Raw genomic sequence first — 23,824 nt, 5'->3', positions numbered from 1 at the left:
AAAACCAAAAAAAATAAAAATTCAACTACAGTCTATCCAAGTATTTAGCTCGGTGGTAGTATAGAGCACCGTATCAGTCGTCAAAGTGTAAATATATGGAATTTATTTAATCAGCTATAAGAAAGGAATTGATAACAGGAAAAAATAGAGCAATTGAAAAGAAGAGAGGCAATAAAGACACTAAAAATGTGTTCATTCATAAAGACGTGAAAACTGCATTAAACCCAAAATGAGACTGGCACCAATGTGTCTCTTATTAGTAAGAAAAAAAAATTACATAGGTGATTTAGCTCATACTTCCCAAGCACACGTATTTCATCTCTAAATATTCATCCATCCCATATTTAGAACCTTCGCGGCCAAGACCTGATTGTTTCACGCCTCCAAATGGAGCTACCTCGGTTGAAACTAGTCCTTCATTAACTCCGACAATTCCATATTCGAGAGCTTCAGTAACACGCCAAGCTCTTTTGATGTTTGTTGAGAATATATAAGCAGCTAAACCAGCATTGGTGTCGTTAGCCATTTGGATTGCTTCTTCGTCAGTTTTGAACTTCAAAAGAGGGGCGACTGGGCCAAATACTTCCTCTTTCGCCAAGAGCATCTCACTGTTAACACCAGTTACGACTGTAGGCTCGTAGAAAGTCATGCCAAGGCTGTGTCTTTTCCCCCCAACGAGGACTTTGGCTCCCTTTGAAGTAGCTTCTTCTACAAAAGATTCAACCTTCTGTACTGCTGCTTCATTGATTAGAGGGCCTTGCTCCACACCTTCAGTGAAACCATCTCCAACTTTCATGTTTTGGACAGCTTTTGCAAAAGCATTTGCGAATTTATCATATATCCCTTCTTGCACAAGTATTCTGTTCGCGCATACACATGTTTGTCCGGTGTTACGGAACTTTGTTGCCAGAGCTCCTTTTAAAGCTACTTCAAGATCTGCGTCATCAAAGATGATGCAAGGTGCATTACCGCCTAGCTCAAGAGACACCTTTTTAACGGTGGCAGCAGCACCTTCCATCAATATTTTCCCAACCTTGGTTGAACCTGTGAATGTAATTTTTCTTACCTGTGGGCTTGCGAGCAGTGCGTCTCCAATAGCAGGTGCATTTCCCATAACAACATTCACTACACCCAGTGGTATTCCAGCTTGAATGGAGAGTTCAGCTGCTGCTAAAGCAGTCAAGGGTGTGAGTTCAGATGGTTTTATCACCACTGTACAACCACAAGCAAGAGCAGGGCCAATTTTTCGGGTAATCATAGCCAGGGGAAAATTCCACGGAGTAATTGCACCAACAACACCAACTGGTTGCTTTAAAACAAATAACCGCCTATCTGCTAATGGTGATGGAATGATGTCACCATATATACGCTTACCCTCTTCAGCGGAGAACTCAATAAAACCAGCCCCATAACTAACTTCACCAATGGCCTCTTTCAGAGGTTTCCCTTGCTCTAGTGTCATAAGCTGTCCAAGTTCTTCTTTATGGGCCATTATCAAATCATACCACTTCCTTAAATATTTGCTCCTTTCAGCTGCAGTAAGTTTGCTCCATGAACTAAATGCATCATAGGCAGAAGAAATTGCATCGTTCGTCTCCCTCCCTCCCATGCATGGCACATCTGTTATTACCTCCCCTGTTGCAGGATTGTGGACCTTTATAGTCTTCCCATCATATGCATCAACCCATTTCCCTCCAATAAGAGCCTGACTCCGCAACAATCCAGAGCTGCTCAGCTTAGCAGCAACACTTTGTGTGTCTGTCGTCATCAGTCGCACAGGACCTGAAATTGAGGAACGATATAACATCGCACAAGCAGAAAGAGCCATTCTGGTACGCACACGAATCATTTGCATCAGGGCACCCGAATTCCAACTTCAAGCATCCAAATGAATAAACTGAGAAAATTAAACGGAAAAAAAGCAAACATGTTTTAACAAATTCATATCACTCATCCCACTTTTATGCTTTTCTTTTTCAAAATTCAAAAAACAACAAGACGTAGATTAATAGAGTTGTAAATTCACCAAACTACTGCAGGTTCCAATCAAAATATCCATTAACATACACAAATCCAGCTCCCCAACCATTCCTCAAAACAAAACAATACACCAATCATATGTAATTTCCCAAGAAATCCAATGCCAAAGGTATATCATACACGAGGGCAAAAACAAATTACTGGAGTTAATTTCACAGTCACTAAACTTTACACATTATATATCAAAAAATCACAATACTATTTCTTGTATAGTTAAAATCACTCAATTAACTATAATTTAGAGCAGTTCAGGAGCCTTTAAGCCAAAATAGCGCGGTTCCTCATAATAATGTCCGCAAATTTGATCAATTACTCTTCGTCCCTTCTCTACATTCTCTACAGACATAGATATACGTTTCACCTAAAGCATATACTTCCAATTTTTTTGCTTCGGTTTTCTCCTAATACTGAATCATAAGCATTTAGATTAACTCATCGGAAAGTCAAATTTCCGACAGTTCAGTGATCCATATGCTAAATTAACCCATAAATTACCTAAACTGAATTTCAAAATGAGACGATGAGTCAAGTTCTCAAGCAAAAATTCAACTTTCACAACAATGAAGATTCAGTTTTGACAAAGATAATACGAATAGAAAGTACTAACCTTTTCCGTCGGAGAATTTGGAGATCTACCGGAGAGTGAAGAGAGTGAGTGTGAGCGATGGAACCCTAAAAGAGATGGATGCTACCTACTACCTCAATATTAGTCAACGCAAACTATACATTATAACGATAAATGGAAATATAAATTAATTTGAGATTGTTATAAATCCTACGTGGAAAATATATTAATGTTTTATATAGAGGATATTTAACCAACATAAAATATAATCGTCAAGTTTAAGGGGGTCCCGATCTATTCTGTTTTATATTTAGAACGAATGGTGAATAGCACATCTATAGTATCATGTTTTTGTGAGTTTCGTATTTGAACTATCAGTTGTACGACTTTCCTATTTAAACTATCAATCAATTTTTTATCTAGACTTTGGGGGTATGTCTCCCAACTTCTAGCCTATCATTAATTTCACAACGCGTCTTGTCGATCAAAACTATGTCATCTACAAATAACATACATCACGACCCCTTTTCTTGAATATGTCGTGTTAATTTCATCTATCACTAAGGTAAAATTTGAACGGCCTAAGGATTGACCTCTGACGCAACCTCATCATGATTGAAAAGTAGTTTGAGTAACCTCCGACTATCCTAACCCGAATACTAACTCCATCATATATATCTTAATTATTGTAAAGTAAGTCATAAGTATATCTTTAGACTGCAAACATCTCCAAATGACCTCCTTATGAACTTTTTAGTACACTTTTTCTAAGTTAATAAACATGTGTAAGTCTCTCTTCTTATACCTACACTACTCCAATAATCTCCTTACGATAAGAATGATTTTTGTAATTGATCACGTCAATATGAATTCGAATTGATCCATCCTTTCCCATCCTCATCTTGACCCCCTGTCCCAAACTTTCATAGTATGACTTAGTAGATTAATGTCTTTATAATTATTACAATTTTGAACATTACACTTGCTCTCGAACAACAGAAATCATTATTTTCCACCTCTTCTCTTTTAGCATCCAAGTCGTCTATATAACATTAAAATAACTCAATCAACCCATCCATACCTACTTCATTTCTTTTCTTTCAAAATTCACCAAAATCTAGTCTGACCTGTTTATTTTTTCCATAGCCTAATCAACATCCGCAATACAACTTTTATGCACCTACAATATTCAAAATCGCTATAACTCTCGAAATGCTCTAACTCTCCCAACACCTCTTCTACCAATACTTTGTCATTCTTATTCTCGATACACTTCACTTGGTCCTACTTTATTGACACCTCTATTTGGCACGTTACATTGCGTAAAGAACCAATAAATAGAGAGAGACACAAAACTGAAAAATGAAACTTGAAAGCAACCTGCAATTAGTTGACCATATGATCTTTCTTCCATTACCTACCGTACATACTTGTAAAAAGCATCAGATTCTGTCAACTTTGCCGAAAGTGCTTCAAAAAAGGACTCTTTCTATATAGTCCCCTCAATTTGCCCCTTTGACCTCTTGTATAATACAAGTATAATAGGAAAAGAAAGCAACCCCTATCAATGATTTGTTTCCATTTTCAAGAATCATTCATAGTGTTTAGTTGAATATTCACAGGTTTCCACTCCTTTTTGTCACTTTCATTACCAAAGATTTCACCTTTTTAAAGATATCTAAAGCCAAACAGCAGCAGGAGGAGAGTTTTGAGCTATTTGTAAAGTTCTGACGCATATTCTAAGTTAGAACTCAGGTGGGTTTTTTGGGTTTTGGGGTTGTTGTGATTTCTTGATCTTTTTTGTATATAGTTATGATTTTGCTGTTTTGATCTTATTTGCTGATAAGGGTTTTCATTTTTTAAGGGACAGAGATAGCTGGTTGACTCTTGATAGCTTCTGCAAGTTAAAAGATAAGTAGGTTCCAATTTTGGTTTTTTATGGTTTGAGTATATTGGATTCTGATTTTGGTGCCTTGCTGAAAAGGGTATTTTGATTTTGTTTATTTTTTGAATTTTGTAAGTGTATCCAAGGGTTAAGGTGAGGGTACAGAAAGAAGAAGATGATCAGTATGCTTATCAGTCTTTGCCATCTTTGAAGGCTTTTGAATCCCTTTCCATAAGTGATTTCTCTTCTTCAGGTACACTTCTGTTTGTGAGGAAACCCATCTTTCATCCTTGTATGATATTTTATTTTTGCTGATATAGTTGAGTATAGTTGTTATCTCATAAAGTTAGTAGCTTTGTCGAAGAAAGGTGATTTTCCGAGATGATAACTATTAGTTGAGTGATCATCTCAGAAATCATCCCAACATAACTTGATATTTTGGTTGGTTCTTTATAATCATGCAATTAACTTGTGTTTTTTTTTTCTTTTTTGTGATTAACTAGTTTTGGGTTGCTCTTTATCATGCTAGATTAGGGGAACTTATTTGTAAACGAGGGATCTTGATAAGAATCATATTTTTCTATGGCTTTAGTCCAATAGCAAGCTTTCCGGATAGTATAATTTTTTGCCATTTAGATTTGTATGTCAGTATAGGGACAAATGCAAGGTTTTGAGAACCTCTAATGATGGAGAAATTTCATTTTCCCTTAAAAGACAAATTATTTGCCAATATTGGGATGAAACTAAGTGAAATGGATGTAGAAGTTTATATAGCCAACATCATCTTTGGGATTTAGGTGTAGTTGAATTGAGCAGGCTTTGATTTTTGAGTTGATATGAATGTAAAGAATCATTTTTGCTTTAAATTTTTCCTTGTAAAGGGATTTCAACATGGCAGCATTGTTTTGGATTTTTTTTAATTCTTGAAATGATGTATAGTATGTTATACACAGTTTGTCTAACTAATTGTAGTTCGCTTAGTTATATTAGTAATATTTTTCTTTTGCTTATCTTCTTGCTTTCCTTAAACAGGACACATTTTATATGTGGATTTTATTGTAATGTACTGATGCAAGCAAAATGAATAGTGCACGACATCATATTCTCTTTCTCCTCCCAAGGATTTGCTACTTGTAAATAATCCTGACATTAGAGCATTTCCATTTTGTGTTTGCTGTTCCTGGACCTCATTTATTTTGAGCAGAATCCCAGCATCGCGCTAGATTGGGAATCCTTCAAGTACTCTCTAGTGTTTGATGATCCTATTCAAATGTTTTAGGCTTACCACCTATAGGGCCGCTTGCTACTATATATAGTTTGATAAGCTAAGTTAGCTTTAGCAGATGCATATCCACTTCTATCTCATTACTACGAGACTGTTTTCTTGACATCTACAAATCCTTGTTGTTCTTTCTTAGTTGTCACATTTGTTGTCTTGCATAGTGCTCGTTGAAGTCTTTGGTTCATTGGTTTTATTCACAGTATGCCATTTTCAAAACCATGACACAGAGTATAGATGGTTGGATTTAAGCAAAAAATGGGAGTTTGCATATTAACATCCAGCAATAATTTCAACCGTACTATTGTAGTATTTAACTTATTCCGTCAATACGTCATTGCCTTTCCATATCCATCATTTTATTTGTTCTCAGTTCTGATAGTGTCTGACTAGTTCCTTGCTGTTTTCTTTTCTCCTTTGTTTCTTTCTGATGGTGTATAAAGATGATTCTCCTACATCAGTTGTGAGGATACCCCGAGCATGTATTTTAAGCCCAGACAGACATGGGCTTCCATCATCGAGAGGTTACATGCTTCTTTAACAACTTTTTGTTACCTCTCACTTTGCAAGTGGATTGACTTTCACTCGGTTGATTGGCAGGGAGAACAAAGGAAAATAACCAAACCATTTTTGGTGGAAGCAAAACAAATACAAGGGCCACTTCAGTCCCTCGACCACGTGCCGTCTTATCAAGCCCTGGTAATCCATAACGAACTTTGCATTGTAGAATTAATTCCTTCGTGGGGTAACACAAACTTGGACTTCTAGATACTGAATGGTGTAGCAAAACCATATTTTTTCATGGAAGAAACCTGAAAATGCACTTGAGGAACAATGATTTAATAGCATTTTTTGTGCTTATTGTTGACATTAACATGTAAATATTGCATGTCCTGTCTTTGCACAGTTTCTTTTCTGATACTTTAATCTTGTTAATGTGGTTGTGTATAAGAGAAGGAAACCCATAATAGGCATGTAGAATAGCTTCGTCTTCATTGTGATTAGTGAGTGACTCTGCAGTCTGCACTGACATGCCAAATCATACCCTCGCGTAGTTTGCTGGTGCATAGGATATATACTTCTGCTATGCACTTAATCCACATTTAGGTACTGGCTGTCAGTGAGACATCATGGGAAGTTTGCTGTATTTGATAAGCACGGGTGATCTGACTATTCTCACATCATAATGGACATACCAACACATCTGACAAATTTGTTTAGACGAGAAATAGGAATGTTGCTGATACATTTTCAAAAGTTACTCTTGATTCTGCACTATTTTGTGAAACTTGTTCATGTGTTTCATCGAATACAGTGCCTCTTGTAAATTTAGAACTGTTGTGCGGGTTACAAAGATAAAACACACTATACATGGTGTATTTCTTGCTGAAAGTATTGTATATTTGTTTACAGTTAATGATCAAATGATAAGCACGAGGAGCAAGACGAAAGCAGAAGTAGTTTCAGACTTGAAGAATCACAATTCATGTCAAAACAGACATCATATCAAGTGCAAAACTTTTCCAAAATCAATTCAAGATTCACATCATACATGTGGAAATAAGGGCTCAAAAGAGACGGATGATGGGAAACTTGATCCTCGAGCAAGAGCAAGGCTAGTGAAAGGTGATCCAAGTCGAAGAACACACCTTCAAGAAGGTGATCAACATCCTGTTCGTTCAAAAGTAAAACAGTAAGCAGGGCTAAGTAGTCAGGCCATTCTAGCCTGCATATACTAATTCGAAAAGTTTGTGAGTGATGCTACTCTACTTGACAAAAGTTATAACTAAACGTGAAACTCTTCAAAGAGAAACCTTGTTGAGTTGATTGACTCATCCTCTGTGCAGAAAATTCTGCATTTTTAAACTCTTGATGTTCTGCCTCTATATGTTATCTAGCTATAAATTTATATATTTGTATCATAATATTCCAGAAGTTATATTGTAAAAGTCATAGCAAAAGTATGTCACATGTCCAAAGAGCATAATATATCTTTTAAATTCTTTTAAAAATAAAATAAAATTGGTGGCTTATGTCTCAAATAGTAAGAAACAAATATACTAATTGTGTTATTCAAATCTCGATTATATTAAAATAGGTATATGTCAGTCCTAAATGAGTTGGGATCCGCAATATGAATCATCATATTTCTCCACTAAAGTTTAAGTCGTTTTAATCTACCACAATACAACAACAAAATGATAAAATAATTGAAGGACAAAAAACTACAAGAATAATGCTAATAGATACCCAGTATGAAAGAAAAAACAAGTACAAATCCCACATGAAACACGATCAACTATTTATACTAACCGTCTAGCAAAAAAAAGTGGTGTTTCAACTATTTATACTAACCGTCTAGCAAAAAAAAAGTGGTGGTTTAATTGGAGCAGCCCATCAGGCGTTACTGAACTTGGAGAGCACCGGCTCGTTATCCTTCCACTGCACAGAGCGGGAGCTGTTCGTTGCTCTGTGAAACCAGCCTCACGCGGTCCACCCCACTTTAGGAATCAAGCAGCCCAATTCTTCAATTGGGCCACGTGATCCAACTCTGAGCTTGGATAGGGCAAGCCAGAAATTAGCCCACTAAGCCCAACCATCTGGGACAGCCCAACATTCCACCACATTAATGCCCCCATTTGGGTTACAAGCCCACATTAATGAGCTCGGCGAACAACAATCTCTCCAATTCTATTAAAAAGTAGTAAATGTTTATATTCTATAACGATGTGGGACAATTCCATTTCAGTCTCAAAAAGTAATGTGTTTTTTGTATTTATGTAAATTCTGATATACTGCATTTATGTGTCTAAACTAGAGTGATAACATTTTCTCTACTAATAACCACTGATGGGGTAACCTGGTGAAAAATGCAAACATTCCACATAATCATAATACTTCCTTCGTTTCACTTTATATGATATTATTTAACTGAATACGAAGTTTGAAAAAGAATTAGTCGAAATATGCACGTGCTTCAAGTACTTGATTGGTGGACGTGTCATTTACAAATTATTTTCTCGGAGACAAACCAATTTCCCAATGATTTTATGGAGCTTAAGAGTCTATCGGAAACAACCTCTATATCCTAAAAAAATAGAGACAAGATCTACGTATACCATCATACTAGTATGTTGTTATTATATTTTCTTGGAGAATGTAGAGGTCAACATTTCTATTGATGTAAATGAACTTTTGCACTATAAAATCACACCCAAAAACAATTCAAGCAACCAAATGCACATTATAGTACTTTTTACGTAAAAAAAATAGTAAATTTAAATTTTCAAACAATATTTGTTACTTCCTCTATCTCAATTTATGCAGCAATGACGTAATTTAGAGTGTCAAATAATATGTTACTTCCATATTCCCAATCAAGTGTACTCTGCATAAAAACGTCTAAGGCGATGTCATCGCTATAGTAGAAAGTGATGACATTCAAGAACAAGCACCTAAATCCAGAAAACAGTGACAGATCAATGATTTGGGATAAAAGCCACAGCATAGAGTGTAGGCCTGAGAAACTAAACAAATGTCTCCCTACTTCCTCTGTTGTGTTACAAGCTCTCATAAGGACAGCAAAAAAGAGAGGACGAAGAAATCGGAGTGTTGCAGGGACCAGGAAGTGCAAACTGGGAAACTAAAGATTATGATGAAACCAAATCAGGAGTTTCAGCTTCCACGGATAACAATGCAGTGTGTACTTTATCCACCCAATTATCTAGCCGATCCCGCAATGACTTGATCTGAGGAATACCCAAAACTCTTGGTTGAACCCAGGACACATGAACAGTTCCTTCCACTTGATCGATTATTCCCTCTATCAGATGTACCTATAGTAACACAACATCAAAACAAAGAAAAACTGTTCACAAACCTAAATTTCGACATGTAACACATCACCATATATCACAGGAAAACTTCGTAGTCTAATAGGAAAAGTTAACATTCAGGGTTTGTGACAAGAAAAAACAGAGAGGGGAACAGAATGAGAAAGGCTGGAACCTAAAACGCACAAGAAAACATACAAAAACTTCTTGGTTGCAACCTACATACTGCTCATGTGGAGGAGCTTTCAGTGGGGGGCATAAAGTAATAACGAGAATTACTTCCTAGTGACAGTTGGGATATATAAACTGCACAGCAAAAAATTCGACTGATGCCACAACTTAAGAGGTAAGATATAGTAGCTTGATCATTCACTTGAATCAAATGATTTTTTATTTTTTTTTGTAAGAGGTTATCCTTCTCGAAGAAGGAGCTGTCCTACTTTTGATGACTTGATAAACTAAGCTATGAAGCTGATCATGGCTATTATACTTCCTCTATCCAAAAGCATTTTGGCAGCCCACTAAAATTATAAGTTGAGAAAACACATAAATTAGGTGTGCAGCATGTGCACGACTTGAGAGCATAAGGGGGAAAATATGTTGCCATACGACATCCCGGTACAATTGTACCATCCAATAAATTATGCATGCCTTGGTGCGTGGAAGGTAGTTACAGAGGAGAGATTTATATCTTAATTAAACAAACAATAATTCACTTACAGAGAGACTCTTCATTAAGAGATGCTCTACATCTTCCACACTAAGCTTAGTGCGCTCTGCAATGGCACTCAATGGAATAGTTCTATCCTCTGCCGGGCGACTGCATGCAAATGCTTTCTCCATAAGTTACAGTTCAACAAAAATAAATTACAGAGGTATCACTATATGCAAAATTTCTGCAAAACCTGAAGATGATTTCCATCAAGCACAGAATGTTGATCTTCTCGAGAAGCTTTTTCTCGTTCTGCAACAATGCTGGTTGAGCACTTAAAGCAGCTTGATGGACACGGCACAATTCTTGATAACGAACTAAATCACCAGTGTTGAATGCTTCAAGGATATGATATAGCCATTCAACTTGTGTCCCTACCAAACTCTTTATCTGTTAAAAAAAAAGGATCAGGTCATAATGAGACCTACATAATGTTGCCAAGAAACCAACATAAGATCACCCTATGGCTCTCTAATATAATCCTCCGATCAATTCCACCACTTATGAACTCTGAAGCCTATTTGATGGTCAAAACTGAATTTATGAGATTTCAGAGAGCTTTGTGCTATGGGTACACTGTAGATACTTTATACTAGTTTATTTTTAGATCTTTTTGATACTTTTTTAGCAAAATCACCTGTTGGATTAGAATGAGACAAGTTCCTTTGGGGAAGCTCAAGTGGTCAACACAAATACCACCTTGTCAAATAGGAAGAACTCATTAAACCAAATCAAATGGGTGGCTTGGATATGAAAGACCTTCATCTACACAACCAAAGCCTGCTGCTGAAACGGTGGTGAAAATACAACTTTGAAGATGATACACTCTGGAAAAGAGTGGCAGATGCTAACATGAAAAATGGATAAGATGGTGTATATAAGCAAACACCTATCCTTATGGGATGGTCCGTGAAAGTTCATGAGGAAGCTGTGGGATAAATTTGGTAAAAGAGAAACCTACACACTAGGAAATGGAGAAAACATATGTTTTTGGCATGACAGATGGTTGGGCCAACTTTCTATAAAAGAGTATCCTCTGATATATACCATATAGCTGCTGCGTCTGATACAAAAAAAGGCTCAATATAGAGATAGAAACTGCTCAAATCTTTCTTCTCTTTTTATGATAAGTGGAACTGCAGGAACATCATCCTTGGAGGAAACTGCAATGACTGGTCACTAGAAAAATGTCACATTGCTGGGCAATTAAAGCAAGCGACAGTGAATACCCAAGTCAAGGACAGCCTGAAATGGAAGGGAATTGGTGGGACCACATCAACAGTAAAAGCTTGCTACTATAAACCTAACAAGATCTCATTCCAACGAAATGACAACACAAGATAAGTCTATACAAATCTAGAAACCAGAACGACAGCAATGCTAATTCCTAGAATGGACAGCTTAGTCATATCACAGCAAAGAAGCTTTACAGTAAGCTTTGGAAGCAATGAAAACAACAACAATTGTATTACAACCTACAATTTTTGAGAATAGTAGAGAGTCCACTGTGGAAATTTTAACCAAACTTTAGTTTCAGTTGTATTTTTTGGTGTAAGGAAACATCCATAGATGGATGGCTTCCATGGAAATTTCTTATATGCATGACATCAACTTCATGTGACATTCAATAGAAGATTTTGACTAATCCAAATAAAAGAAAAATAAAGAACTTACAATAGGATGAGCAAGCAGCTCCCCAAAATTGTATACGTTGTCTCCCAATAATGCTGACAAGGACAAATCAAACGCCAAATCCTAGACAAGATAGAAGAAACAATTACATGGAATAAAAAAACCTCAAATATATTGACACTCAACCAATTTCAGATGCATTTTCTTAAAAAGACTGAAGTTACAGAAAGAATTTCCAGATCTCCAGGTATGAAAAAATCCTACCCAAAAGCGTGAAAAGAATCCTCCATAATCCAGTTTTCTGTATTCAGAGTTTCAGACCAATTTCTCTAATACTAAATAATTTGTCACAATTAAATGCACACAAATTAAAAAAAAATCAACAGCTTATACAGACTTTATGTCAAAGATTCACTTCTCTTTGGGTACAAAGTAGTATAAAATGCAAGGAGCATGAATAAATTTAAAACGTACTCTACAAGTACCTATTTTTATCACGGATATCTACTAGCAACATTTCTTATCAACCTTCTTCATGATGCCAACAGTACACCCCATTTTAGACCTTATTCAATGTTAGGACATTTGTGCAAAGAGATTTTTTACCAACAGTACTAAGGCAAGAGAAACCAACATATAGAGGTCAGAGATCTGCTAGACATAGCCAAGAAATTCCTAGATCGTTCTTTGGATAAAAGGCAGAAAATAAAATGGCAACATACCAGCTTGAATGACTCCGAAAGAGAATCCACTGAAATGTATGCAAGATAGAGGAGAGCACTTTTGTAAAACTCTGCAAACTCCTGCCACGTTTTATGATACTGAGATGAAACCCAATAGTAACTGGCATAAACAGAGGGGTCAACATCGGTCATGCTGTCAATTGTAGCATTCCCCTGTTCTAGAAGCTTCTTGCACTCTTTTTGATCCCCTTGTTCAAGCTTAAATAGGGCAATCTGCAACTTAATATAAAGTATTGGCTCCTCTATCCGTGTCTCTTTAGTATTTTGGAGTTTCTCTGCTACTCCTTCCAGATAACCTATTGCAGCATCTTTCTCAGAATATTGCCGAGAGACGATTACAGCAAAATGTGCAAGCTTCAGAAGATTGATCTTTGTCTCAAAATCAGTAATGAAATTGTGATACAGCTGTATCAACGTGTCACCAGCCTAAGAACAAAATAAGGAAACAAAACGAAAGGCATTAGATCTGCATACAACACAATAAAAGACAACTACTGTAATTATGGTGACTGAGAATCAAGCATATGCAATTTAATAAGGTGCAGTTAGATAATGAGGAACAGAATAAAAACAACCACATTTACTATGCTATATGGACACATATTTCCATGACTACATTGCAAGATTCAAGAACATCTACAGCCCTGAGCATGCACCTACTAGGAGAACTCAATTTATCCTTCAATAACTTGTTTGCAAAGGACAAGTGAAACTGAAAAGATTTGCAGAAAACTTTTCAGAATTATTTGAAGAAGATTCATTCAGATGATTTAAACTTGATGAACTGTATATCTTTTTTTTTACTGTCTATCGGAAACCTCTCTACCTCCCAAGGTAGGGATAAGGCCTGTGCGTACACTCTACTTCAAGCCCCACTTGTGAAATACCACTGGCAAGCAACATAGAAATGCAGACACATAACTCCAGCTGTACATAAAATGAGGTACGCCGCAGGAACCATAATTCCAAAGCAATTCTCATTAGGACTTATAACTAAGCATATTCAACGCTCTTATATTTCAAGTTCAACACATCACGACCTAAAATCATAACACTAAAAGCTACAAATCTCCAACTAAAGCTCTCTTGTTCTTCAATTCACTTCTCTTATCCCCAAGATGACACCTTTTCAACTCCTCTGAAACCCTAGAATATTCATAAACCCCAATTCCCAACACAAAAAACAAAACAACAAATCCCTAACTCAACAACAACAAAAAATCCTTTCTTTTTCAATACAATTCCCATCCGTTCAGAATCAAAATCCCTCCTGTTTAAGGTTCCAGCTTATTAAACCAACTACCCCTAACTTTATCATCAATCACTATATCTCCAATACCAAAATCACGCAAAACCCCTAATTTATCACAAAAAGGCCCTAAAAACAACAAAATAAGTATATAACGGGGAGATATTCGATAAAATACCTGAAAAACAGCGAGAGCAACGAACTGTTCGAGCTTGAGAGAGAGCTGATGCCAGAGCTTGCGTTGGTACAGATCTGCAAGCGTGGTGTACCAATCAGAAAGCTCTGGATGATCATTGCGTAGCGATTCCAAGTACTGTAGAGCCGCCATAGCTGATTCAGTGTTCGAAAAATTCTCTCTCTCGATGAAGACGATGAAGAAAGAAAGGGAGAAGTTTTAAACATAGAAAATAATTTTATATAGGAATTTTTATTTAATTATTTTAATTTATTCGATTAAATTAGTTTAGTTTTGATTTTAACAGAAAATCAATTCATGAACACCTAGGGTTGCCTATCGGTTGGTTCAATTTGATTTTGAAGTTTATCGATTCGACTTATCAATTATCGATTTATAGACACACTAAATAGTTTTTTTTTTCATTCCACCGAGTGTTCAGTACCACATTGGAACCCAACTAAATTCGGAGTATCCACATTGGGGGTAGAGCGCTCCCTAACAAAGGTGATTATGTACCCAATGGGGCTCAAATCCGAGACCTCTTGGTTAAGGATGAATGAGTAATTACCACTCCACCACAACCCTTGTTGGTCATGCTAAATCGTTATAGAACCATTGAGGCATGGACTTATCAGTTATCGACTATTGATCATTATTGGTTCAATTATCAGTTTAACCAAGATTACTTAGAAACAAAGTGACAACTCAACTAAACCAGGCATATCAGTTGACAAATTTCATTTTGCTCAAAAGTCAATGGTGTCTTATTGTAGAATAACCAAACGTTCAACAACCAAAATAAAAGTATGCAACTAAACCCTGAGAGACTGAATGGTATAAATATAATTTATTATCGGGTAATCGGTTATCTCATTAAGAAAAAACTTCAAACTGTTAAAAACAGATACTCAATAATAAAAATAATCAAAATCATCATCAAAATCACTAAATCAATAATTCATTACCGATAAATAAATAACAGAAAAACCTATAATGAAATCAAGAATAATTAAAACTCCATATCTTCACGCCTAACTTCAAATCTTTAGAATAATTTTTAACAAAATTTAAAACTCAATTTAAATATATGATTTCATCTTTAGACTTGTATATCTAAAATTTAATATGAAAATGATCAAATGTTATTATTTTATATATATACATATAAATTTAACTATTCTTTAAATGCGGATAGTAAGAAGTTATATATACATTCGATTAACTGATTTATTAATATGATCAAAATATACACAACATATACACTATATATGTTGGGCCAAAGTTTAAATAGTTGCTATTTATGCAAATAAAACCTACCTAGTCAATGGACCATACAGGCCCAGTCCATATATTGGGTCTTCCAGGCCAATGTATCAAATGTGTTGGGCCTTATACCTCACACAAGTTTCTTATACATCCCTCCCCTCTCGGATATATTTCTAACCCTATTGGATAGATCCCGTAAGTTACATATCCGCAGATTTTCTTATATATTTGAGATACTATAATTTTAATGGACTTTTGTAATTTAGAAAATAATAGTGATGATGTAATTAACTTTAACACTACGGAATTTATGTAATTTTTACTATAAAAAATAAAAGTAAAACATTTCCATTTTCAAGAATAATCGGTCTCTTCTTTTTCTATTTGTTCATAGTCGGGTTGGATTAGCTTTTCATGATAAGTAAATAATATAGTGGTCTTTTGAGATATTTACTCTTTATATAGATTTAAAAATTTTATGACTACCTAAATGACATCAATGTCTCTATCTTCCGAGTTTATAAAGAAACTATAAATTATAAAAAAAATAGTTCTAAATCATTAAGTAAATCCAAATTCAAGAAAACAATTCAAACTATTTCAAAATAAGTATATATAACTTTGGAATCACATAGATAATTATTTATTTTGTTATGATTCATTAGAAGGTATATATAGACTTGAGTCTCACATTGATATAGATATATGTTCATATAAGATTTACATCTTGCGCTCTTCTATTTTTAATAGTTGATTTTTGGGATGAGATTCTCCATCGGTTGTATCAATGATATCAGAGTCACTAATCACCTTCGATGACTACATGCCATGGATGGTGACATTGGTATTGCAACATTCGTCCGGACAGATATGAAGTTTACATAGTCGTGAACTCTCACCTTAATAACTAGCTTTTATAGTGTGCTTCTATCTGAATTGTATCATTTATATACCTAAAACAATCATATTCGCTCATGCTTGCATATACAAACAAATTTCTCAACAGGCCCATAATTTTTTGGGAACAGTTTCTTTAGAATTTAGATAACGTACCATCACCAAATTTGTTACTTTATTCGTTTTAAATTATTTATCTTACTTTTTTTAGTTTGTTTCATAAGAACAATTGCAACTTCTTAATTCTAACTTTTCACATATCATGTGTAAGATCACAATAGCAAATGACATTTTATATTAATTTACGAACATAAAACTTAAAATCAGATAAATAAATTAAAACGGTAGGAATATTTTTTTCTTTTGAACACTTCCAATAGATAGCCATACTTTATAGTTATTATACAGTTCTTTTTATTCATTGGTCTTTTTTTAAATGATTGAAATATTCAACGAAATTATTTCGTCAAAATTATAAAAGTCTTGACTGATAGTAATGTATACCAAACAATATATATCCAATCATTTTCTATGAATATGCTAATGATTTTACTTTATGAATTTAATTTTGAAAACAAAGACAAATATTGTATTAATTATAATATAATACTTAATTAAACTCGACCTATATGCTCATGGTATACGTATGCATTGTCCGATTTAGCCAATCACAAATTTGTCCCTTGGGATATTAATCATCGAGTCCAAAAGTTTGTGTATCTTATGTAGTTATGTTATGACTTATTAGACATTTATTTATTTTCTCTTTTTTGTATTCGTCTATAATATTATATGCACATTTTTTTTCAAGTTTGTCAGTATTTCTCCTTCACACATTCTCGTCGATCTGCCCTCCATCATTAACGTAACACACACATCGTGAACTAATTAATTATTCCCTCCGTTTTAAAAAGAATGATTTTTTCCCCATTTTGTCTATTTCAAAAGAAAATGACGTCTTTTCTTTTTTGGTAAAACTTTAATTTCAACTTTTTACGTAACATGTTTAAGGCCACAAGATTTAAGTCAGATTAGTATAATTAACATAGCTTTAATTTAGAACTACAAAATTGAAAAATCTTTTTTATTTTCTTAAACTCCTTGTCAAATTAAATTAGATCATTCTTTTTTAAACGGACAATTCTTTCCAAAGAAAGTTTTTTTCTTTTTGTCTTTGATAAGATTGCTAATTAGTGTTTATATTTTATTAGTATATATTATATGTATGATGACATAATCCTCACTTCATGTATTGCTGTTAATAAACAATAAGTACCGTTTAGTACTGCTACTAAGTACATAGTTTGTTAAAACAATTTTTGTAATAATAAAATATTGTGGTTGACATTTGAGTTTATTGTTTTTTTTATAACTGTAATTTAAACGTAATGCTCAACAACTAATTAATCAAGTCAAATAATCCACTGAATTTATTCATTATTAAAGAATATTGTTAAACTCCATGATCTTCATCATGCAGATCAGTGAGTAAAGAGAAAAGAAGAATCTAGATTTAGCAGAATTGAAGAACTGATTGTATTGATATTCAACAAAACTAAGCTTCATCATGTACAGAGGTCCTGTATATATACAACACAATTTCTAACTGCCTCAGAATCTTCTAGAACTAACTGTGCAGTTAGTTAAATTAACTAATTGAGCTGTAATCAGCTGCTACTAAGCTTCACACTATCTTTCTTAGCTCAACACCCTCCCTCAAGCTGATGGTTGAAATATATCTTTCAAACTCAGCTTGGACATCAAATGATCATGTTGTTGCCTTCCTAAGCTTTTGGTGAGTAAGTCTGCCTGTTGCTCTTTTGTAGAAACATAATGAGTTTGAATCATTCCTTGCACAATTTTTTCACGCACAAAGTGACAATCAATGTCAATGTGCTTTGTCCTCTCATGAAAAATGGGATTGGCTGCAATTTGAATTGCTGCTTTGCTGTCACAGTAAAGATGTATGGGAACTTCAACTTCTATTCCAAGTTCTTTGTACAGTCCAACCAACCATGTCAATTCTGCTACTACAGATGCCATGCTTCTGAATTCTGCTTCAGCTGAACTTCTTGCAACTGTCTCTTGCTTCTTGGATTTCCATGAAACAACCGCATTCCCAAACTTAACTAAGTAACCTGTGACTGATCTCCTAGTTTGCAAGCATCCACCCCAGTCAGAGTCACAAAATGCCTCAAGCTTGCATGAACTATCTGCTGGCATCAGCAGACCAAGTCCAGGAGTTCCTTTTATATACTTGACCACCCTTAAAGCTGCATCCATGTGAGACTGTTTGGGCTTATGCATGAACTGACTTAGGACTTGTACCACATATGCTATATCAATCCTTGTCATAGTTAAGTAGAGTAATCTGCCTACTAACCTTTGATATTGACCAGGATCAGTGAGAAGCTTATCATCATTTTCAGTAGAAGTACTGTTAATAACTGAATCATACTCAACAGATGTGAGTTTCAGATTTGTTTCTAGTGGTGTAGTGAATGGTTTTGTGCCACTTAGGCCCATCTCTGCCACCAGCTCCAAAGCATACTTTCTTTGACTCATAACTATACCTTTCTTTGATCTGGCAAACTCAATACCTAGGAAGAATTTTAGTTCTCCTAGATCCTTCATCTTAAATTTCAGCTTAAGATCATTCCTTGTTTGTAGAATCAGTTGTGCACTACTGCCAGTTACTAGTAGATCATCCACATATACCAGAACAACCATTATATTTCCTGCAACAACTTTGGTGAATAAAGAGTAGTCAAAGTGACTTTGAGAGAACCCAAGTTGAACTAATGCATCTGTTAGTTTCTTGTTCCATTGTCTAGGAGCCTGTTTAAGGCCATAAAGTGACTTATGGAGTTTGCAGACAGCATTGTGTTTCCCCCCTGGGCCGGCAAAACCAGAAGGAACCTCCATGTAAACCTCCTCCAGTAAATCACCCTGGAGAAAGGCATTATGCACATCCATCTGAAAAATAGGCCAGTCTTTGGCAGCAGCTACAGCAACAACAGACCTGACTGTAACCATCTTGGCTACAGGAGAAAAAGTTTCATTGTAGTCTATCCCTTCTTGTTGGCTGAAGCCTTTGGCAACAAGCCTGGCCTTATATCGTTCCACAGCACCTGAGGCAGTATACTTGACTTTGAAAACCCATTTACAGCCAATGACATGTTTCCCAGGAGGCAGTGATACTATGCTCCATGTGGCATTATCTTCTAAAGCCTGAATTTCAGCTTTCATGGCAGCAACCCAGTTAGGATCCTGAACAGCTTCATGGTAGCTAGTTGGCTCAAGGATAGTAGAATAGGAGGACAATGCTGCACTGAATGATGGTGAGAGGTGATCATAACCTAAGACCTGAGACAGAGGGTAACAACAGTTGGCATTGCCATGACCTTTAAGAATATAGTCACTCAGCCACACAGGTGGTTTGTGAGGTCTGGAAGATCTCCTCACCTCATTGACAGGCACTTGAGGAGGAGATGCTGGAGCCACAGGAGGATCAGAAGAGGTGGGAGAGGAGCAACATTCAAGGTTGGGAGAAGCAATTGCAGGAACTGTATGAGCAGGAGCACAGTCAGAATGTGACAGCAAGTGAGGCTCTAACACAGGGAACAAAGGAGGAACTGATGTAGACATTTGCTGAAATGGAAACACTTCTTCTTTGAACAAAACATCTCTGGCAACACAAAACGACTTGGTGCTGAGAATAAGCATGATGTAGCCCTTTTGAGTTAATGAATACCCAAGAAAAACAGCAGGACTGGCCCTAGGTGAGAACTTGTCTACCTTCCTGACTTGAGTGACATATCCTAAGCAACCAAATACTCTCATGTGATCTAAAGAAGGAGCATGTTTGTGTAGGACCTCAAATGGAGAAACCCCATTGAGGACTGAAGAGGGCAATCTGTTAATGATATAAGCGGCTGTAGTAACACACTCCCCCCAAAACCTCAAAGGAACTCTGGCTTGAAATCTGAGGGCCCTTGCAACCTCCAATATGTGTTTGTGTCTCCTCTCAGCAACACCATTCTGCTGAGGAGTAAATACACAGGAGCTTTGATGGACAATCCCTAAGGATTGTAATAAGGAATGCATGGAAGAATTAAAAAATTCACAGCCATTATCAGTTCTGAAGAACTGTACAGAGGCATTATAGATATTTTTAACCATCGCAAGAAATGAAGACACTGCAGCAATAACATCTGACTTGGTAGGTAACAGAAATAACCACATATATCGTGAATGATCATCAACAAGAGTCAAGAAGTATCTTTTGCCATTATATGTAGGAACTCTATATGGTCCCCAAACATCACCATGTACGAGATGAAAACATGAGTTAGACATAGAAGTACTTAAAGGAAATGGAATTCTTGTCTGTTTAGCTAGAGGACAAACAGTACAATCAGAAACAGAATCACACTGTAAAGAGGTACAAACTCCTATTTTCTTCATGACAGCAGCTGGTACATGTCCAAGCCTCCTATGCCACAAAGAAGCATTTATTGTCCTGGTTTTGATAGCATTGGTTGCAACTACTAGCCCTGATATGTGCTTGGAAATTGGTGCACTAACTTGAGTGGGAACTGACTGAGGAACATATTTAGTCATACCTGCTGCCATAGCTGAGTGTTTGCCCTCATGTTCAGAATCAAGCAGCTGTAGGATCTTGTTGTATTGTTCCTTGGTGAATTGAGGTAGTCCTGAAATCATCTCATTTGGATCCTGGCTGAACTCTTCACTTTGTTGCAACTTGGAGATCCCTGCAAAATTGACAGAGGTACTCGAGGAACCACCACTTACATTGCCAAGTTTATCACCATTGGAACCAGATGTGTCTCTAGCAGACTGACTTTCAGCACCAGATCTCTTCTTCTGCTTGTAGTCTGGAGGATATCCATGAAGCTTGTAGCAAGCATTCCTGGTATGGCCTCGAAGATGACAGAAGTCACACACAATATCTCCTCTCCTAGGTCTGCTGTTATAGGATCCAGATGAAGGGCCTGAGCCACCTCTACCTCCTCCTGGATAATTGTTGCCATTTCTACCAGTGTTAGTGCTGCTGAACAGTACCATTCCCTCTGAGTTCTCAATACTAGGAGACGATGTGAAAGATCTTCTACTCTCTTCAGATAGAATCATAGCATATGCCTTGTTAATGGAAGGCGTGGGAGTCATCATCATAATCTGATTGCTGGACTGAGAATATGATTCATTTAGGCCCATCAAAAACTGGAGAAGCCTCTGATAATCAAAATGTTCCATGTACTTTTTCGATTCAGTGCAGCAGCAACTTGGACAGGGCATTAATGCATCAAATTCAGTCCACAGTTCCCTCATTTTAGAGAAGTAGCTGGAAACTGAGGAAACTCCTTGAGATAAGGTAGCTAGCTGCTTATGAAGATAGAAAATACGAGATCCATTCACTTTATCAAATCTCTCTTGGAGATCAGTCCAGACCTTATAGGCACTGGATGCATACATAATTCCACTGAGCAATTCAGTACTAACGGAATTCATGATCCATGATAGTACTATAGCATTACACTTTTCCCACAAATCATGTAAGGACACATCAAAACTCTCTATAGGATACTTACCAGTCACAAATCCTAATTTACTTTTGCCTAGCAAGCTAATACGCATGGAACTGCTCCACAGAGCATAGTTTTCTGGACCAGTCAACTTAATAGAGATTAAGGAGCTACCTGGTGTGTCACACGATTGAAGAAACAATGGATGATGCTGATCAATTGTCATCACAGTGTTAGTCGCGCCACTTCCAGTAGTGTTATCAACTTCATTGAGAGTAGGCATAGTTCCAATTTGTTGCGATTCAATTTTCTGCCGGAGTTTTGTTGAACCAGAATTACGATCGGAGAAGAAGATGAATTGCAGAGTGAAGATGTAAGGACGGAGTTAAGCAGCGTGATGCTTTGATACCATGTTAAACTCCATGATCTTCATCATGCAGATCAGTGAGTTGAGAGAAAAGAAGAATCTAGATTTAGCAGAATTGAAGAACTGATTGTATTGATATTCAACAAAACTAAGCTTCATCATGTACAGAGGTCCTGTATATATACAGCACAATTTCTAATTGCCTCAGAATCTTCTAGAACTAACTGTGCAGTTAGTTAAATTAACTAACTGAGCTGTAATCAGCTACTACTCAGCTTCACACTATCTTTCTTAGCTCAACAAATATATAGTATAAATTTGTAAAATATATACGTAAGCAAAATGTTCAGTATCTTCCATGTCACATTATTATATAAATATAAATGTCGGCAAAGTAAAGTCCCTAAATGAAAATATTTCCCATATTTATCGAGTTTAACTTTTGTGCATTGATAATATATAAGCTTTTTATGTATTGGATTATATTAAAAATAATGGGTAAAATTTTATAGAAAACTTGATATTTGAGTTTTGAGTGTGAAGGAAAACTTGTTAAGAGCGTCATCCTCGAATGAATTCTGCAGCACGCGATTCAGATTTAATTGAAACTCTGATGTGAGCATCGAATACCAGATGGAAAATAAAAAATAGAAAGAATAAAAATATTACACTATCAACATCAAATGTATTTCGAAAGAATATTATGAACACTTAATTATTGCATAAAAGGCATTCAAGTCCCCTTTATTATAAAGATATGACTTTATTAATTTGCAATTGTCTTCCTTGTGTAATCAGTAAATGCAAAATAGCTTTACAAATTTCACCAAAAAGAAAAAATAGTAATCAATAAATACAAAATAGCTTTACAAATTCCAACAAAAAGAAAAAAAAGTAGTCACATAATTAAAGCCCATTTCCTCAAGGACCATATTATAAAATTTCAATATCTACCTATTATTTCGAAACACAAGAAATTGAGTGAATTGTCGAGATCCATTCAAACTAATCCCACAACGAGATCATCAAAATATTTGAAAGGTTTATTAGAATTGATTTGTTAGTGGATAAGCATTATACGCAATATAAATGCATTACGTACTAATCGAATAAGTATTAGTTTGATAATGATTAGATTTCATTAGTTAATTATTTTATCTGTTTACTTTTACTTATTCACTTTCAATTTTGTATATATTTTAAAAAATACTGATTGATATGAGAATTTTATCATAATGTTCATATTAATTGTTATTTAGTATAAGATTTTTAAAATAAGTAATTAATACTAACTATTAAACAAGAAAAATATTTGATGTATCGAAAATAAAAAAATTAAAAAAAATTATTTTTAAAATAATAGACAAATAAAAATTAAGGGAGCAAGTAGATTCTAGAATAAACCTAATAATCTAAAGAACTTGTACATAACCACAAGAATTTTCTTTTGATTGTCCTAGGAATTGGTCAAAAAGGAGGGGCCAAAAATTAAGCAAGTTTTTTTTTTTTTCTAATAAGTGATGAAGTTGAAAGATATTCTTATGATTTTTTTAAATTATTCTTTTATGGATTTGAATTTCAAAAAATATGTTTTGATAATTAACTTCTAAATTTTGAAAAAAAAACAAAAAA

The 23,824-nt window shown here is 35.4% G+C and overlaps 3 protein-coding genes across 5 annotated transcripts; 1 reads left to right on the top strand and 2 right to left on the bottom strand.

Annotated features, from left to right (window-relative positions):
- Window positions 1–172: 172 nt before the first annotated feature.
- Window positions 173–2,768, bottom strand: LOC125851233 (succinate-semialdehyde dehydrogenase, mitochondrial). Of its 3 annotated transcripts, none has more exons than XM_049531003.1 (2): window positions 2,648–2,768; window positions 173–1,897 (listed from the first exon to the last, which is right to left on the bottom strand). In XM_049531003.1, exon 2 carries the CDS (start codon window positions 1,853–1,855, stop codon window positions 287–289), a length of 1,569 nt encoding a protein of 522 aa, XP_049386960.1. In that variant the 5' UTR covers window positions 1,856–1,897; window positions 2,648–2,768; the 3' UTR covers window positions 173–286. The 3 variants fall into 3 exon arrangements, with proteins under 3 accessions (XP_049386960.1, XP_049386961.1, XP_049386963.1); XM_049531004.1 differs by having other exon boundaries at window positions 173–1,874; XM_049531006.1 differs by having other exon boundaries at window positions 173–1,782.
- A 1,218-nt stretch (window positions 2,769–3,986) lies between these two features.
- On the top strand, window positions 3,987–7,621 carry LOC125851288 (uncharacterized). The gene is made up of 6 exons (XM_049531074.1): window positions 3,987–4,360; window positions 4,470–4,520; window positions 4,627–4,743; window positions 6,213–6,293; window positions 6,370–6,468; window positions 7,183–7,621. Coding segments are annotated over exons 2-6 (582 nt in total). The 5' UTR covers window positions 3,987–4,360; window positions 4,470–4,519; the 3' UTR covers window positions 7,467–7,621.
- Window positions 7,622–9,107: 1,486 nt separating this feature from the next.
- LOC125851258 (26S proteasome non-ATPase regulatory subunit 13 homolog B) lies at window positions 9,108–14,341 on the bottom strand. The gene is made up of 6 exons (XM_049531042.1): window positions 14,117–14,341; window positions 12,669–13,115; window positions 11,989–12,069; window positions 10,508–10,704; window positions 10,323–10,422; window positions 9,108–9,605 (listed from the first exon to the last, which is right to left on the bottom strand). Exons 1-6 carry the CDS (start codon window positions 14,264–14,266, stop codon window positions 9,420–9,422), a joined length of 1,161 nt encoding a protein of 386 aa, XP_049386999.1. The 5' UTR covers window positions 14,267–14,341; the 3' UTR covers window positions 9,108–9,419.
- Window positions 14,342–23,824: the final 9,483 nt, after the last annotated feature.

The sequence above is a fragment of the Solanum stenotomum genome, unplaced genomic scaffold, assembly GCF_019186545.1.
Source record: "Solanum stenotomum isolate F172 unplaced genomic scaffold, ASM1918654v1 scaffold23673, whole genome shotgun sequence".
In the NCBI taxonomy this organism is placed as follows: domain Eukaryota; kingdom Viridiplantae; phylum Streptophyta; class Magnoliopsida; order Solanales; family Solanaceae; genus Solanum; species Solanum stenotomum.
This window is presented reverse-complemented; position numbering and strand designations above follow the sequence as displayed.

Bases quoted from the DNA above. Each gene is read 5' to 3' on its own strand.
- LOC125851288 (XM_049531074.1), top strand. The intron at 4,744-6,212 runs GTACACTTCTGT...TGGTGTATAAAG, and splicing joins AAGTGATTTCTCTTCTTCAG to ATGATTCTCCTACATCAGTT. The intron at 6,294-6,369 runs GTTACATGCTTC...GTTGATTGGCAG, and splicing joins TGGGCTTCCATCATCGAGAG to GGAGAACAAAGGAAAATAAC.
- LOC125851258 (XM_049531042.1), bottom strand. From the start codon at position 14,266: ATGGCGGCTCTACAGTACTTGGAATCGCTACGCAATGATCATCCAGAG. The intron at 13,116-14,116 runs GTATTTTATCGA...TTTTGTTCTTAG, and splicing joins TTGCTCTCGCTGTTTTTCAG to GCTGGTGACACGTTGATACA. The intron at 9,606-10,322 runs GTAAGTGAATTA...GTGTTACTATAG, and splicing joins TCTTAATGAAGAGTCTCTCT to GTACATCTGATAGAGGGAAT.
- LOC125851233 (XM_049531003.1), bottom strand. From the start codon at position 1,855: ATGCAAATGATTCGTGTGCGTACCAGAATGGCTCTTTCTGCTTGTGCG.